The sequence below is a fragment of the Podarcis liolepis genome (assembly GCF_965112155.1).
Source record: "Podarcis liolepis genome assembly, chromosome: 17".
Lineage (NCBI taxonomy): Eukaryota > Metazoa > Chordata > Lepidosauria > Squamata > Lacertidae > Podarcis > Podarcis liolepis.
In genome coordinates this window covers 40,889,480-40,906,905 of record NC_139571.1, presented here as the reverse complement: position 1 = coordinate 40,906,905, position 17,426 = coordinate 40,889,480, and the positions used below count along the sequence as shown (strand labels likewise).

The window sequence follows — 17,426 nt, the reverse complement described above, 5'->3', positions numbered from 1 at the left end:
TCCTTCCACGTGCATAAATCCTTGTGCAAGTAAGGGTGTTGTGGGTGAGAACGGTTTATGCATTTCAGCCCTAGAAAAAGAAAAGAAATGAATTGCACCTGTTGGTCCATCACGTTATCTTACACGAGTATATGCACTGGTGCATTCCTCCACTGCACAGAAGGTATGCCTGGTGAACCCAGTCTTTTCAATAGTTGATCCCTATCACCAGGGATGTAAAGTGAAGCAAGAGCAGCGGAAAAAACGTCCCCTACCTAAACCTCCCAAACCTGACACTGGGGATTCCACTAATGCAAGCACAAACCAACATTCTGCTTGCTACTGGAAGAGCAGTATGAAAACCTAACTAAAGATTCCGTGGAGGTAGTTTGCAAGGAGGAACTGGGTTCATCCAGCCACTTGCCCAAGCACACGTCAGGAGACACTGAACTGCAGAGCTCTGGAGAAAGGAGAGCTTCAGAATAACAACACCACCCCACTCTAATCCAGAGCAACAGATCCTGTTTCCGGCAGTGTCCTGTTCCACTTCCACACTTTGCAACAAAATAGCAGGGGATGTGGTTTCAAAAATCTTATCCTCTTGGTAATAATAGCCCCCGCGGGGTGTGCAGAAAATGAACAAAGCAGAACAGTTTCCAGTATGCTTCTGTTTTGTTGTTGTTGCTTTGCTAGTTTCTTTCTCTCCCCCTCCCCAACCCCTGCCCCACACTTTTAAGAGCGCCCTTAATATAAAAATTATTAGAATGTGTGGGGGGGAAATTGGGTGTGTAGGGAGAGTCTCCTCCCATAGTTGGGCATCTTTTAATGTTCTTATGTAAATATATATGAGGACAGATCAAGATATACAACCGTGAGATTAGACACACACACGGGGAGATCAAGGAACCACAAATTGCTACGCAAAACCGCCACGTCTAACAGAATGTGAATGAGTTAAAAGTACATCAACTGGAAGGGGGTGGAGGGGGAAAGGGGCAGCTGCCATCGTGGAAAGTCCCAAACGTGCTTTTTTTCGTCACTCGGCTGCATCCACCTCCGCCCTCCTCACCCCCATGAGATGGGAGGGGAAAGGGCAGTTGCCATCCTTCAAACAGTCCCGCAGCTCGTCAGTGCTCCTTCCCTCTAGGCATGGATACGAAGAAAAACGGCAGCTGCCCTCTTGGAACAGTCCTGTGGCGCTTTGCACCTCTCGGCTCGGCCCCCGTCTCTCGGGGGGGCTGAGCAAGAACGTGGCCATGCCTTCTTGAAACGTCCCGCGAGTCTTCTGGACTCTCTCCTGCGTCAAGGCATGGAGGAAGGGGGCTTTGGGAGACTCCCCCCATGCCTTTCGAAGTTCCTGCTGACTGGCCGCAATTGCCCGAGGATTGCAGGGGGTGGGGTGGGGAGGGCAGAAAAATAGATGCACGATGGTTTATATACCTTTGCTTACAGGATACAAGGGCACATTTAGCCACAGGTTCGGAATCCTTGCCTGGTGTTTGGCGCCCTGCTTGTCCTTCCCCTTTTGCCCCCCCCCTCCCGCCAGGGGTCAGCCTGCTTTCGTCCCTCTCCCATTAAACGACATTAGAAGTTGTGTCACTGTGCAGCTTCCAGGGTTTGGTTGGCAAATCTTCCTCTCTTCCTCTCTCTCTCTCTCTCTCTCTCTCTCAGAAGCAGCAGCAGCACCAAGAGGGTCAATGACGTCGCCATGGGGAATGGGATCTGCTTAGAGGGGCTTGTCGCTTTCTTTTTTCAGGTGACTGGGGAGAAGAGCAAGGGGGAGGGGAGAAACAGAGAAGAAAGAGTGAACAAAACACCACAAATGTGACCTTTTATTTTTCTCATTTCAAGGCAATCTTGTCGCTTTCCATTAGCAGCCTTCTTCTGTGTCCAGGGCAGCTGTCTACCAGCTCCATCTGGTACGCCGGCTGACACCCTACGTGCCCGCACACTGTCCTGCCAGAGTGGTACATGCTGTGGTTATCTCAATGCACTCTACATGGGGCTACCTTTGAAGGTGACCCAGAAACTGCAATTAATCCAGAACGCGGCAGCTGGATTGGTGACTGGGAGTGGCTGCCGAGACCATATAGCACCAGTCTTTAAAGATCCACATTGGGTCCCAGTACGTTTCCAAGCACAATTCAAAGTGTTGGTGCTGACCTTTAAAAGCCTTAAACAGCCTTGGCCCTCCATACCTGAAGGAGCGTTTCCACTCCATCGTCCAGCCCAGGCACAGAGGTCCAGCTCTGAGGGCCTTCTGGTGGTTCCCTCACTGCAAGATGGGAAGTTACAGGGAACCAAGCAGAGGGCCTTCTTGGTAGTGGCACCCGCCCTGTGGAATGGCCCTCCCATTGGATGTCAAGGAAATAAACAACTACCTGACTCTTAGAAGACATCTGAAGGCAGCCCTGTATAGGGAAATTTTTAATGTTCGATTATTTATTATTATGCTTAATAATAATAATAATTTATTATTTCTACTCTGCCCATCTGGCTGGGCTTCCCCAGCCACTCTGGGTGGCTTTCAACAAAATATTAAAATGCAGTAATGCATCAAACATTAAAAGCTTCCCTAAACAGGGCTGCCTTCAGATGTCTTCTAAAAGTCTAGTAGTTGTTGTTCTCTTTGACATCTGGTGGGAGGGCGTTCCACAGGGCGGGTGCCACTACCAAGAAGGCCCTCTGCCTGGTTCCCTGTAACTTGGCAGTGAGGGAACAGCCAGAAGGCCCTCGGAACTGGACCTCAGTATCCGGGTAGAACGGTGGGGGTGGAGACGCTCCTTCAGATATGCTGGACTGAGGCCAGTACTTGTTGGAAGCTGTCCAAAGTGGCATATCATTCTTATTCTTATTCCACTGTAAACGTCCTCAATATCACTAGGGCCCTGTGGCAACAGGAAGGATTTTCAAAACACTGAAACACACTTTGGAAACCTATACAGTGGTATCTCAGGTTAAGTACTTAATTCGTTCCGGAGGTCCGTACTTAACCTGAACCTGTTCTTAACCTGAAGCACCACTTTAGCTAATGGGGCCTCCTGCTGCCGCTATGCCGCCGGAGCCCGATTTCTGTTCTCATTCTGAAGCAAAGTTCTTAACCTGAAGCACTATTTCTGGGTTAGCAGAGTCTGTAACCTAAAGTGTATGTAACCTGAAGTGTATGTAACCTGAGGTACCACTGTACAGTGGTGCCTCGCAAGTCGAAAAGAATCTGTTCTGTGATTCTCTTCGTCTAGCGGTTTTTTCGTCTTGCGAAGCAAGCCCATTGACGGATTAGCGGATTAGCGCTATTAGCGGCTTTTAGCGGCTTATTGGGTCAGCTGATAAGTGGCTTAGCGGCTTAGAAAAAGGGGGGGAGGGGAAAAAACCCGCAGGAACTCGCAAGACATTGGCGTCTTGCAAAGCAAGCCCATAGGAAATTCGTTTTGCGAAGCACCTCCAAAACGGAAAACTCTTTCGTCTAGCGAGTTTTCCGTCTTGCGAGGCATTCGTCTTGCGGGGCACCACTGTATTAAGAAGATTGGAAGCTGTTGTGTCTGGGAGCAGGCAGCTTCTTAACAATTCTGCTCTTGGGATCCCTGCTGGTCCCTTCATGCTAGTGCAAAACCAAACCTGTTGCCCCCCCCGCCCCCCGCCCAAAGAAGCCACTCACCTGTAGTAATCCTCCTGGGTGGGGAGCGGCACTCCGTGCAGAGGGTGGTGGGCGTGCAGCCACTGCTGCTGTTCCAGGGCCAGGCGCTGGAGCTCTGCTGACTGTGCATGCATGGCTTGGAGCTGATGCGCTGCCGACATCGGAGCCGAGAGAGAGCCTGGCAGGTCTCTGTAGGGGGCAGCTGGAGCCACAGAACAAAACAAGGACAAGTCACATTTTGGGGTGATCATGGCGATCCACATGGGTTCTTTGCCTTTAACAGCGGCACAAAAGAAGAAGAGTTTGGATTTGATATCCCACTTTATCACTACCCTCCTGCCAACCTAGCAGTTCAAAAGCACGTCCAAGTGCAAGTAGATAAATAGGTACCACTCCAGCGGGAAGGTAAACGGCGTTTCCGTGCGCTGCTCTGGTTCGCCAGAAGCGGCTTAGTCATGCTGACCACATGACCCGGAAACTGTACGCCGGCTCCCTCGGCCAATAAAGCAAGACGAGAGCCGCAAACCCAGAGTCGGTCACGACTGGACCTAATGGTCAGGGGTCCCTTTACCTTTACCTTTATCACTCCCCTTCAGGAGTCTCAAAGCGGCCAACATTCTCCTTTCCCTTCCTCCCCCACAACAAACACTCTGTGAGGTGAGTGGGGCTGAGAGACTTCAAAGAAGTGTGCCTGGCCCAAGGTCACCCAGCAGCTGCATGTGGAGGAGCGGGGAAGTGAACCCGGTTCACCAGATTACGAGTCTACCGCTCTTAACCACTACACCACACTGGCTCTCAGAATTTCAGGCAGAATTTCAGCAGCAGAGGCAGCTTGCCACGGAGAGCTGAAAAAAGGCGTGCCTGCTCTCATTCCCTCTTCTGTATACCTACCTAAGGCAAGCTGCCTGCCACCTTCCTTTGCATCGGGCAGCAGCTCTCCAAAGCTTTCAGACAGCAGCCTCTCCCACACCCCTCCCTAGAAATGCTGTGGGTTGCACCTAGTGCCTTCTGCATGCCAAACTGTTGCTCTGCCCATGAGCCACCCGGCCCTTGCTCTGCGCTTTTGCCTTACAGAGCTGAAGCAATGCCCCAGCTGAAATCCGCAGTGGGTATCCTTCAGTTTCCACCTGCCTGACCCAAGAGCCTGCAAGCTGAAGATTCTTCCCTTTATCAAATAACAGTAACAAAACACATTCTAATGTAATTAAAAATAATCTCCCGCGTGCTTGTCGATTGGCACAGCACCTTGGCATTCATTGGCTGCAACCCTGTAAGCCGGGAGCAGATTTATATTCTCGGCAAGCCATTGGTTAGAGAGAGAGAAAAGGCTGCCTGCCCACTTCCCTGTCTTATTTCCATAAATAAAAGCAGTGGCGTAGCGTGGGGGGTGCAAGGGGGGCCGGCCGCACCGGGCGCAACATCTGGGGGGGGGGCGTGCTCGCCGCCTCTGGAGTCGCCGAAGAGCCTCGGGCGCAGGCTATAGCAGAGCCCCATGTCTCGCGGAACCGACGAGCTGGCAGCGGCTCTCAGAGCTCGCCGCAGTCCCCGCGCATCAGGGCCACGGAGGGCGCACCAGGCAGCCCCTCCTCACAGCCCCGCCGCCGCTGCTGCAGGTGCTGGGCCATGTTGCATTTTCCTCGCCTCTCTGCCCTCCTCCTCCTCCTCTGGGCAAGCGGCGTCGTTTGGGCGGCAGCGCCAGCGGCAACTCGCCTCAGGTCACCTGACGTGGCAGGTTAGGGGTTAGGGGGCGCAAATTACTTGCCTTGCCCCGGGTGCTGACAACCCACGCTATGCCACTGAATAAAAGGGCAAGAGAAGGAGCCACAGCAGAAGAAGGTGTGAAAGAGCACATAATATTTCTGCGAAGACCAGACCCCCAGAGTCTATTATCCTACACCCTTGCTCCCAAATCAGGTTCTCGCTTTTGATTCACAGTTGTTTTGCAGTTCCACGCATGCGCCTATGCTCTCGGCCACACTCAATCCATTTTCTCACACTCCCGCTTTCGTTCTGCCAGTTCTCTTCCCTGCCCCCGAATCTTGCCGCTGCCTTTGCCTCTATACTGCACTCCTCCATCCCTGACAGAGATCTTACCGAAAAGCTGGTGGCGCAGCACCTCATTTTCATGCAGTGGGTGAGGAAGGAGCGGATTAGGGATGGTACCAGCTGGGTAGGGTATCCGGGTGAGATGTGACCCGGAAGCCAGTGGGTCGATAAGAGGGTGAACGGAGGCGGAAGCTGAGGAAATGGAGATTGTAAACAGTTAGCTTGTGACATGGGATAGAGAGAGCAACAGGAGAGAGAAAAGTATGTTGTGTAATATGTAATACAGTCCTACCTTGGAAGTCGAACGGAATCCGTTCCAGAAGTCCGTTCAACTTCCAAAACGTTCAGAAACCAAGGTGTGGCTTCCAAATGGCTGCAGGAAGTTCCTGCAAAAGCCACATTGGACGTTTGGGTTCCCAAAAACGTTTGCAAACCGGAACACTCACTTCTGGGTTTGCGCCATTTGAGAGCCTAAACGTTCGAGTCACAAGGCATTTGACTTCCGAGATACGACTGTAAATTCAAATACAATTTGTTCCTGATTTTTTTGCATTCAGGCTAAATTGTATGTTAGCATTTATGTGGCATTTTTTCAGTAAACTTTGCAACACTCTTGTAAGGTAGACAAGTATTACCCACACATTGCAGATGGGTATTGGATCCACCGAGAAAAACAGTTATTATTATTATTTATTAAATTTGTTTACCGTCCTTCATCCCATAGATCTCAGGGCAGTTCACAACATAATATCTACAGAAAGAATTTGTAGCTGAGATGATACTAGGTGCTGGACGTCATTGCTCACATTAACATTCATACCACTCCTCTTCCTCTCATGAAGGGGCCTGATTCATGTAACCAGATCCCTCAGAATCTCAACAAGATTCTAGCTTTTACACATGCAAAGATAGGAATACAAGTCGGACATCACAGAGCCCCCAAAGAGTGACTGAATAAAATGTCCAGAGGTTATGCCCAGAGACTTTAGTACTTCAGAGTTCATTTTCCCTCCCTGACGAGCAAAAGCAGAATGAAATTTGCAAAAGAAGCAACAATTTTGCGTGGACGTTTGCTTGATTTGAATATTCAAGTAGCGGAACCCAGCATTTCTCTGCAAAATTTGGATTGCAGAAAAAGTCCACAGATAAGAAAGAGGGAAGCAGAGTCTCAAGAGCTCGTCTTTCAACTTGCAATCAACTTGAAAATACACAGACTATTAATTAATTAATCGGCACTTCCAGGCTGAAAAGAACAGCACAGTTGCTTGAAGCTTAACTTCTAGGTGAGGTGTGAAACCCATGTTTGAGCTATACCATGTCAGACAGAATGTGGGGGTCCGCACAACTGACTGCTGCTCTGCATGCAAAAATCCCCATCGCGCAGAAGATACATCAGGCAGAATGATTCTAGTCCCATATGACACGCACCAGTTTCCCATGTGCAGGAGATTATCTTGTATGCAACAGCGTTCATTCATGTAAGAATTCCATGCCCCCCCCCCCACCGGCTGAAATGGCACAGCCAGAACAGAGGTCCTGCACTGTATCATGAGCTGGAAGAGACCCAAATGGTCACCTAGGCTCATGCCCTACAATGCAGGAATATTTTGCCCAACATGAGGCTCGGACTGACTGCAAGAAGTGAAGTTACAGGGAACCAGGCAGAGGGCCTTCTCAGAAGTGGCCCCTCCCTGTGCAACGTGCCCCCATCAGATAACAACAGATAAACAACTACTTGACTTCCAGAAGACATCTGAAGGCAACCCCGTTCAGGAAAGTTTCTAATGTTTGATGTTTTATTATGCTTTTATTTGTTGGGAGCCGCCCAAATTGTCTTACAAGGCAACTAGAAATAACAATGTCTACATATTTGAATTACGGTGCTGGAGGAGACTCTTGAGAGTCCCATGGGCTGCAAGAAGATCAAACCTCCCCATTCTTAAGGAAATCAGCCCTGAGTGCTCACTGGAAGGACAGATCCTGAAGCTGAGGCTCCAAGACTTTGGCCACCTCATGAGAAGAAAAGACTCCCTGGAAAAGACCCTGATGTTGGGAAAGATGGAGGGCACAAGGAGAAGGGCACGACAGAGGACGAGATGGTTGGACAGTGTTCTCGAAGCTACAAACATGAGTCTGACCAAACTGAGGGAGGCAGTGGAAGACAGGAATGCCTGGCGTGCTCTGGTCCATGGGGTCACGAAGAGTCGGACACGACTAAATGACTAAACAACAACAACAACAAATTTCACTTTAAGTAGCATGGGACTAGAGACTTCCTTTTTTGTTTCAATTAAATATGAAAAACCTGGAAATGTGCCCCAAATCATCATCCATGTTGTTGTTGTTGTTGTTGTTGTTGCTATACCACTGTGAAGGTCCTCGATATTGCCAGGGGCCTGTGCTTTCAATATTTTGTTTATTCAATTTTTAATATTTCACTTAATATTTTGTTGGGAGCCAGTGGCGTAGCGTGGGGGGTGCAGGGGGGGCCGGCCGCACCGGGCGCAACATCTGGGGGTTAGGGTTAGGGGGCGCAAATCCACGGGTTAGGGGGCGCAAATTACTTGCCTTGCCCCGGGTGCTGACAACCCACGCTACGCCACTTTTGGGAGCCACCCAGAGTGGCTGGGGCAACCCAGTCGGATGGATGGCCTAGAAATAATGTTATTATTATTATTAAGGACAAGACTTAAAAGTGATGCCAAGGCAAGCTGGAGAGAGAGGCCCCGCTCCTCACCTGCGTGGATGGCGTCCTGCTGGTGGAGATGGAGATGGGAGTGGATGTGGGAGTGCTGGTGGTGATGGGGGGTCACGTTGAGCATCTGCAGCCGGGCCAAGGGGTCGTTGCTCAGGGCGGCCACCCTTTCAGCATGCTGCCGCTCAGCCGCCAGTCGCTCGGCGTAGGACATGTCGGGCCGCAGGGCAGGGCCGGCCGCCAGCGCTAGCCGCTCCCTCTCCAGGTGGCCCAGCCCCGGGTGGAAAGGGAAAGCGGGGTGCAGGCCTGGGCCGGCCTGCAGAGCCAGCCCCCCGTGCCGTGGGAAAGGATCCATGGTGGCGCTGGGCACGGCGTGCAGCTGCTCCAGCTCGGCGGGCTTCACCTCGAAGCCGGGCTTGAGGCGTTCACGCAGGTCACGGTCCCGGAGGTCTCGCTCGCGGGCCTCCCGCTCTCGCAGCTCCCTCTCCCGGGTGGCCGGGTCGCTGCTGTAGATGGCCGGCACGTTGTAGCCCAGCAGTCCGGGGTCCACCGCGCCCAGCGGGACGTAGAAGGGGTGGTTGCGGTTGCTGGGGGACATGACGTGGGGCCGCGCGTACTCGCTGAGGGTGCGGAGCGCTGGTGTGTCGGGGCCCAGGTAGGGGGGGACAGTGGCAACGGCGCTGCCTTGCTCAAACGACGGGCGGTGAGGGACGGGCCCCAGGGAGGCGCACTCCACTGCGCGGCCTTCTTGCGCCACCTTCTGCAAAAGACCAGAGAGAGGCGTGTTCGATTGATTGAGTATGTTTCTCTGCCACTTTTTAGTCAAAGAAATCCCAAAGCGTGTTCGATTGATTGATCAATTCTGTTTCTATGCAGCTTTTTATTCAAATAAACCCCAAAGCGGCTTACAAACAACAGATAAAAATAACATAATGGAACATCACAAATACAGTGGTACCTCGGGTTAAGAACTTAATTCGTTCCAGAGGTCCGTTCTTAACCTGAAACTGTTCTTAACCTGAAGCACCACTTTAGATAATGGGGCCTCTCGCTGCCGCCGCACCACCACTGCACGATTTCTGTTCTCATCCTGAAGCAATGTTCTTAACCCGAGGTACTATTTCTGGGTTAGCGGAGTCTGTAACCTGAAGCGTATGTAACCTGAAGCGTATGTAACCCGAGGTACCACTGTACAGCATGAATCGTATGGAATACAGTGGTACCTCGGGTTACATACACTTCAGGTTACATACGCTTCAGGTTACAGACTCCGCTAACCCAGAAATAGTACCTCGGGTTAAGAACTTTGCTTCAGGATAAGAACAGAAATTGTGCTCTGGTGGCGCAGCAGCAGGAGGCCCCATTAGGTAAAGTGGTGCTTCAGGTTAAGAACAGTTTCAGGTTAAGAACGGACCTCCAGAACGAATTAAGTTCTTAACCCGAGATACCACTGTACTTAACAAATCATCAGTAAAACAATCCCAAATCAAACAATTACCATCCATGTAACGCTATTAACAAAACAACTAAAAAATAACATAAACATCACAGTTACACCAAAAATCATATTATAGGATTCATGAAGTACAACAGCATTCATATCTATAAAACAATATTAACAACATTAGCAAAACAAAATGTTGAATTTGTACAGGTGCTCTCCCCTCTGCCATGACTCATAAACTTTCATTCTATTCAATACATCAAAATACACCTGTACAGTGGTGCCCCGCAAGACGAACGCCTCGCAAGACGGAAAACCCGCTAGACGAAAGGGTTTTCCGTTTTGGAGGCGCTTCGCAAAATGAATTTCCCTATGGGCTTCCTTCGCAAGACGAAAGCCCATAGGGAAATTTCCGGGACAGCGGGGAAGCGCAGCGCGTCTTCCCCACTGTCCTCGGACCTCCTCTGAAAGCTGGCGGTGGGGCGGAGAGACTTCCTCCCGCCGCCAGGCTTCGGAAGGCTCCTCCGAAGGCTGGCGGTGGGGCGGAAAGACCTTCTCCCCGCGCCAGCCTTCGGAAGGCTGCTCCGAAGGCTGGCGGTGGGAGGAGGGTTTTCCTTCCCACCGCCAACATTCAGAATGCTGTTCTGAATGTTGGCGGTGGGGAGGAAAAACCCTCCTCCCACCGCAAGCTCCGGGAACAGAGGAGAAGCGCTGCGCCCCTTCCCCTCTGTTCCCGTACCTGTCCTGAAGGCTTGCGGTGGGGAGAAAAGCCCTTCTCCGCACCGCCAGCCTGGCAAGCGGTTTCCATAGGAACGCATTAATTGATTTTCAATGCATTCCTATGGGAAACCGTGCTTCGCAAGACGAAAAACTCGCAAGAAGAAAAAACTTGCGGAACGAATTAATTTCGTCTTGCAAGGCACCACTGTACACAAAGCTCCTCAGTGAGCTACATTCCTTTTCATTAGCCGCAAGGGGCCCTGTGTTATTATCAGGAGCAAGCCTGATAAGTAAATCACACTGTGCAAGTTGAGAATTACCTCTTTATTGGCAAAAACATGATTGACACAAGTGTCAGGCCTAATGAGCACATCAACTCGTCTCCAGTAGGGCTTGCCCCCATGAAACATTTGCTGAGATTGAAGGTCCCTGCTTCCTCACAGCTGCCTAAGTCCCCTCCTCTCTGGGTCTCCCCCCCCCCACAAGCAATCGGATACTGCGCCTGCGTGAAGTCAACCTCTCCTCTGCCCTTTTCATGCCTCTTCTGGTTCTGGGAGCGCTTGTTGCAGCAGGAGGGAGAGACACCCGTGACTCTTCACCAGCCTGACTCATCTCTGCCTCTTGGCCTCCCTCCTCTCCTGCTTCAGCTTCTGCCTCTTATTCTGGACTTCTCTCTGCCACAGAATCTCCCCGCTCACTAAAGCCCTGCAACCTCTTCAGCTTCCACCTCCTCTTCCTCACCTTCTCCCTCTGACCACTCATCGTTGGCCCACCACCAATCCTGGACTCTGAGCCTTCTCCGCTTGGGGGTTCCCAGCTGATTTCTCCCACCATTCCTCAGAGTCCAACCAGTCCATGACAGTTACAGGCATAACTGAAAAGGCCTTGTGCCAAGCCAGGCCATTCATTCGTTGGGTTTGGCACCAGACCACCATGTTGACCACACCATTGTTCTGTCCAACATTGGCTCTCCTCATCACTGGTGGAAACCTGGCAGTTTCCTACCCTTTTAATTGGGAAACGGAGGCTCCTGCGCCGGTACTTACCACACTTCTTTCCAGCTCCCGTTCTTTCTCCCTCTCCCTCTCCTTCTCTCGCTCTCGCTCCCTTTCACGCTCCTTCTCCTCCCGGGCCTTCTGCTCAGCCTCCCTGCGCACCTTCTCCACAAGATCTGCCCGCTTTTTGGCCAGCTTGGAGCCGTCCAGTGGTACAAAGTAGAGATCGGTCCGTGAGCAGGAGTTGAAACCGCGGTCCAGGTGTTTATTGAACCTGTGGAAGGGAAGAAGGAAGAAGGCGTCAACGCCCAAATGAAATGGAGAAGGAGGGAAGGCCAAAAGTGGTGAGGACAACTGAGAAATGTGCCTTCAAAGGTAAATAGCATGTATATACAGCCATACCTCGGAAGCCGAACGGAATCCAAATCACAGCTTCCGATTGGCTGTGGGAAGATCCTGCAGCCAATCGGAAGACGCGGAAGCCCAGTCAGATGTTTGGCTTCCAAAAATAGTTCGCAAACTGGAACAGTCACTTCCAGGTTTGCAGCGTTTGGGAGACAAAACGTTTGAAAACTAAGCTGTTCGAAAACCAAGGTACGACTGTATCTGAATCCTCTAAAACCCAGGAAGGGAACTTCAGGGCTGGGGGGCGGGGGGCGCACACAAATGCCTCTCTAGCTAGCCTCTTGGGATTCTTCCCTATGCCATTCTGGCTCCCCAGACTATGCCCCTCACAGACCCTGCTCCCTAATTTCTGGAACAAAAAAATATATGAATTCTCCAGTCTGTGTTAATTAGGTCAATGAAGCCAATAGGCAGAATTCTCTCTCTTTTGTTGTTGCATATTCTATCCTGTTTCCACTAGTGTTGGTGGGGGGTGAGGAAAGCAAGGAATGTTGTGGGGCACTAGTGAAGATTACCACCCACTTGATCCACAACAAGTCCTGTTCTGGCTTCTGAGATTTTCCAAGGCTCATCCTACAGCCCCCAAGGCTCAGGGAAGTCTCTGGGGCACATTTCCAGGTTTTTAATTCCTACCTTGGAAGTTGAACAGAATCCGTTCCGGAAGTCCGTTTGACTTCCAAAACATTCAGAAACCAAAATGTGGCTTCTGATTGGCTGCAGGAACCAGAAGCCGCGGGAGCCCCGTCGGACATTTGGGTTCCAAAGAATGTTCGCAAACTGGAACAGTCACTTCCGGGTTTGCAGCATTCGGGAGCCAAAACGTCCGAGTACCAAAGCGTTTGGGATCCAAGGTACGACTGTATTTCATTGAAACCAAAAGGAAGGGTCTAGTCCCATGCTACTTAAAGTGAAAATATGTAGGCATTATTCTATCCAGTTGCTTTATAAGAAGAAGGCAGGGGACCACTTTTGGCCATTGAGAGCAAAACCACCAGAAGGTGGCTAAAGTACTGCGCTTGGATCGGTGCAGACCCAATGGCAGAACTTCTTTTATGATGCGCTCTGAGATTTCCCAACCCTTCCCGCTCATCCTTACCCCATCTCTCCCCCATTCCTCTCCCTTCCACCCTGTCCCTGGCTCCCTTTCCTTCCTCACCTCGCAGACTGGCTGGCATGGCTTGCCACGTCCACCACCTTGGGGGCTGGCGAGGGGCTCCGGACGGGGGGCATCGGACTCTCCGGGGGCTCGTATTCCTCGGAAGGCTCTTGCTTGATCTGCGCGGCGCTGAGGGGCAGCGGGGGCAAGGGAGGGGGAGGGGCCGGCATACCCCCCACAGCTGGGGGGGCCACGGGGGCCGGCGAGGGGGCCTTGTAGCCCCCACCTGCCGGGGAAGAGGCCAGTCTGTACCCCGGTGGGGTGGCAGCACGGAATGAGGACGCTGAAGAAGAGGAGGAGGAGGAGGAAGGAGGGGAGCCCGGCTTGTAGGGGGCCGGGGGCTGGAAGGTGGGGGACGGAGAGGCCGTCCGCTTCCCATAGGGGGTTACCGAGGGGGGCCCTGCAGGGGGCGACGCCGTCTTGTAGGGTGCTGCTGAGGCGGAGGCCATGGTGGTGATGACGGTGGAGAGGGTGGCGGAGGCGGAGGTGACCGGTGGTCCGGCTCCGTGGGCAGGCGAAGGCGGTGGTGGTGGTGGGAATGAGTAGGCCGTGGTGTTTTGCCCCTGGGGGTGGCTGCAGACTCCCGGGTACGTTCCCTGGGGTGCAGAGGAGGAGGAAGAAGAGGAGGTGGTGGAAGAAGAAGAAGAAGAGGCAGAGGACGAGGAGGCAGAAGAGGAAGACGCAGAGGGGGCCTGGCTGTATGTGGCATGGCCGTGGGGCGGGTAAAGGCGGAGGCCATAGGCAGCGTGGGACGGGTGGTGCGGGCCTGGCTCCAATGGGTGGGGATACCCTCCGGGGGCCTGGGGGGCTGCCGCAGCCGCTGCCGGGCCCCCCGCACCACTGCCGTGGCTGTGTTGCTGGTGCTGCTGCTGGTGCATGGCAGTCTGACCCGGGAAGGCGGCCGGAGGGTGTGAGCCGACATTGCCCAGGGGGCGGCTATAGGGCGGCGGCCCTTGGCTCCACACTGGCTGGGAGGGCATGGAGGGCTGGGTGTACTTGGGGGGCTGGCTGGCGACGGAGAGGCTGCTGGGCTGGGGAAAAGAGTGGCCGTAGGAGGAGCTGTAGCTGGGGAGGGCCTGGGAAGGGGGCGGCAGAGCGTACTGGGCGGCCGAAGAGCTGGGCGGGGCGGGGGCGTAGGGGTAGCGGGAAGGGACTGGCGACTTGTCCTGGCCCATCCCGTGGGGAGGCGGGAGGTGCCCGCCCAGCGCTTGCCCCGCCACCCCCGGGGAGCTGGAGGCGGCCGACATATTGTTGAGGGGCCTCAGAGCGGGCGGCGGGGGCAGGTTGGCAAGGACGTGGGGGAAAGCGGCCGCGGAGGAAGGGAGCACCGAGGGGGAGTTGTTCGGAGGGGTTTTCTGAGGGGGCAGGCCCCCCGCCACCGGGGCCAAGGAAATGGGGGTTGTCGGGGGCGGGTTGTGCTTGGTGCCAAGGGCTTGCTCTCGCCCACCTGGCGCGGGGAGGCCTGGCCCTGCGCCAACTGCTTTGGGTCCCATCTGGACCACGTTGGCGCCAGAGTAGAGGGGGACGTGGGTCGTGCAGGAGGAGGAAGAGGTAGAGGAGGAAGGCGAGGACGAGGAAGAAGAGGAATTGGCAGACAGAGTGGGAGGCGGCGGGGCTTGCGCCTGGAAAATCCTCGAGGCCTGGGCCTCAAGTTGCGGCTGGTAACTGCCGGCGGGGCCCGGAGGATGGCCGTCCCCTGCCAGGCCAAAGTTTGGCTCTGGTGGGCGAGCTAGGCCCTCTGCCAGGGGGGCAGGAGAGGGGCTCTGGGGGAAGAGTGGGGGGTGGTGGTAGGAGCGGGCCGGCCCCTGGGACAAGACTGAGGAGGAGTCAGAGTCGTTCTCCACGCTGCCAGGGCTGTAGACGCTGGGCGAGGTGCTCCGGTTGTCCTGGTCGATGTCGCGAGGGTCGCTGCTTGTCTCATCGTTGAAGCTGTGGCCGTCGAGGCTGTCAACGTCCGAGGGCGACTGAGGCCTCGGCAGCTCCTGGAGTGGAAAGATGAGTCACAGGTTGAGCAGAGGGTCTCACAAGGGGGAGGGTCCCAGAGGGAGAATTTGGGTGCACAGCAAATTTGGGCTCTCCAAGGGTGGTATGCCTTGCTCACGCAAGAAGAACCTGCAGCCATTGTGGCTTGGTGAGGTCTCAGGTATGGAAGCACATCAGCCAGGTAGCTGGACCTAGCACAGGTGAGCACAGGAAATAGGTGAACGCAGGAAAGGCAGGGACAGCCTTAGAAGGACCTGGGACAGGACACCTCAGGAGGTGTTTGGGGCAGGCAGGGAGAGGAAGCCTGTGGCCAGGGAAGCCCCACCTCGGTTTTAGTTTTCTTTGGGGCATTGGTGTCCTCTCCTTCGCTCTCCGATATCTCCTCTGGGCGGCTTTGCTTGCTTCCTTTAGGGGCCATGGACTCCTCCACCCGACCCTTCTGCAAGGCAGAGAGAAGCCCGGTTAGAAATTTCTCCCCCAAGTTTTGCAATGTACGTTTGTTTGGGTTTTTTTTGCCTTCTATTAACTGTGGAAAATGTAATGTAACACGATGTGCATGCTAGACTAGCTGAAACTGCTTCCTGTACTAGTCCAAGGAATGATCCCATCGTTCAAAGTTCGGGACGAGAACGGGAAGGCATTGTGAGGCTATGCAGGTGATCATATTTTGTTACTTGATGACGGAACACAGGACAAGTGATTACATAGAATTGTTGAGTCGGAAGGGTCCCTGAGCATCATCTAGTCCAACCCTCTACAATGCAGGAATGTGCAGCTGCCCCATAGGGGGATCGGACCTGCAGCCTTGGCGTTATCAGCCCCACACTCTGACCGCTGAGCTATCCATGTTTGTGAGAGTGAAGATAATGCAAATTAACAAGTGGACAATAATTGCTCCAAAGAGGAAGTACTCTGGGATGCATAACTCAGTGCTGCAAAGCATTTGCTCTCGGGAGCAATTGTTGTTCAGTTGTTAATTTGTATTGCTCTCACTTGGACACAGTGCTGACACTGAGCATAGCACTGTGAGGCGTTTCCATCCAGGAGGAAGAAGCAACAGATAGATAGATAGATAGATAGATAGATAGATAGATAGAGTGGTGCCCCGCAAGACGAATGCCTCGCAAGACAGAAAACTCGCTAGACGAAAGAGTTTTCCATTTTGGAGGTGCTTCGCAAAACGAATTTCCTATGGGCTTGCTTCGCAAGACGACAATGTCTTGCGAGTTCCTGCTGGTTTTTTCCCCTCCCCCCCCTTTTCTAAGCCGCTAAGCCGCTTATCAGCTGATCCGATCAGCAGATAAGCCGCTAAAAGCCACTAAAAGCCGCTAATAGCGCTAATCCGTCAATGGGCTTGCTTCGCAAGACGAAAAAAACGCTAGACGAAGAGAATCACAGAACGGATTCTTTTTGTCTTGCGAGGCACCACTGTAGATATAGATAGATAGATAGATAGATAGATAGATAGATAGATAGATAGATAGACAGACAGAGGTGCTAAAGAATCAGTTGCTGGGTAAAACAACTTCACTCAAAAGGATTTTTGAACGGCAACTATTTTAACAATCTAAGTGGTTTTTTGGAGAAATTTCTAAAACAGCTTTTTTTTAATGCAATTTTTCACTGAGACTTTCAAAAAGGTTAAGGAAACAAAATCATATTAAGAAACCCCTGCAAAATCACAACAAAGGTGAATTAAATAAAAGGTAAACATTCATCATTGCTTGTTCTAATTTTCCTGACTCTTGATAGGGTCGTGATGGTGCAGCATAAGAGTTCCAGAGATGCCGCCTTACTGGTCTCAGGTACCATGCGCCATGGATGTGAAGAATTCCACAAACTTGCATTTCCCATTGGTGCATTTGGTTAGAACATCTTGCTTCTACTGCACATAAAAACCAAAACTGGGGACTATCTGGTACAACTCAAATAAGTGTGTTTCTGTCACTTCCAGTTCTTGAGCTGCCAAAGTGTAGCTTGACACAGAAGCTATGATGACCTACCTTGGAAGTTTGCCGGGATTTCTCAGCCTTGCCATCACTGCTGGAAGTGCTGACGCCACCTGGAGAGGCTCGGCCCCGCGTCCTGAGCTCCTCTCGGGGCCCCGGAGTCTCCTTCTTCCTACCACTCCGCATCGACATCTGCAGAGAAAATTAACGGAGAGACAAGAGGCTTCTTTCGATGGTCCTGTGAAAGTGTCTCCTGCTTATCCCAAGCTGGGGCCAATCCCACCCTGTTCTGACAAGTGTTTCTCAGGGTTGAGTCGCACCATCGCTTTGATGCATGGAACTGTCAAAGTGATAGGTTCCCCCCCCCCCGATGATATTTTATTAAGTTTCAACATTTTAAACACATACAATCAAAGCACA

The 17,426-nt window shown here is 52.6% G+C and overlaps 1 protein-coding gene across 3 annotated transcripts in view; it reads right to left on the bottom strand.

The window, feature by feature from the left end:
- Positions 1-759: 759 nt before the first annotated feature.
- ATN1 (atrophin 1) overlaps positions 760-17,426 on the bottom strand; it is a 31,917-nt gene continuing 15,250 nt past the window's right edge. For all 3 annotated transcript variants that reach the window (XM_083481675.1, XM_083481677.1, XM_083481676.1), the window contains 8 exons: positions 17,061-17,198; positions 15,383-15,496; positions 13,075-15,056; positions 11,565-11,787; positions 8,397-9,114; positions 5,708-5,851; positions 3,635-3,815; positions 760-1,739 (listed from right to left, as the gene is read on the bottom strand). In XM_083481675.1, coding sequence (XP_083337801.1) covers positions 1,706-1,739; positions 3,635-3,815; positions 5,708-5,851; positions 8,397-9,114; positions 11,565-11,787; positions 13,075-15,056; positions 15,383-15,496; positions 17,061-17,198 — 3,534 coding nt within the window. In that variant the 3' untranslated portion in view covers positions 760-1,705. The remainder of the gene's footprint in view (positions 1,740-3,634; positions 3,816-5,707; positions 5,852-8,396; positions 9,115-11,564; positions 11,788-13,074; positions 15,057-15,382; positions 15,497-17,060; positions 17,199-17,426) is intronic.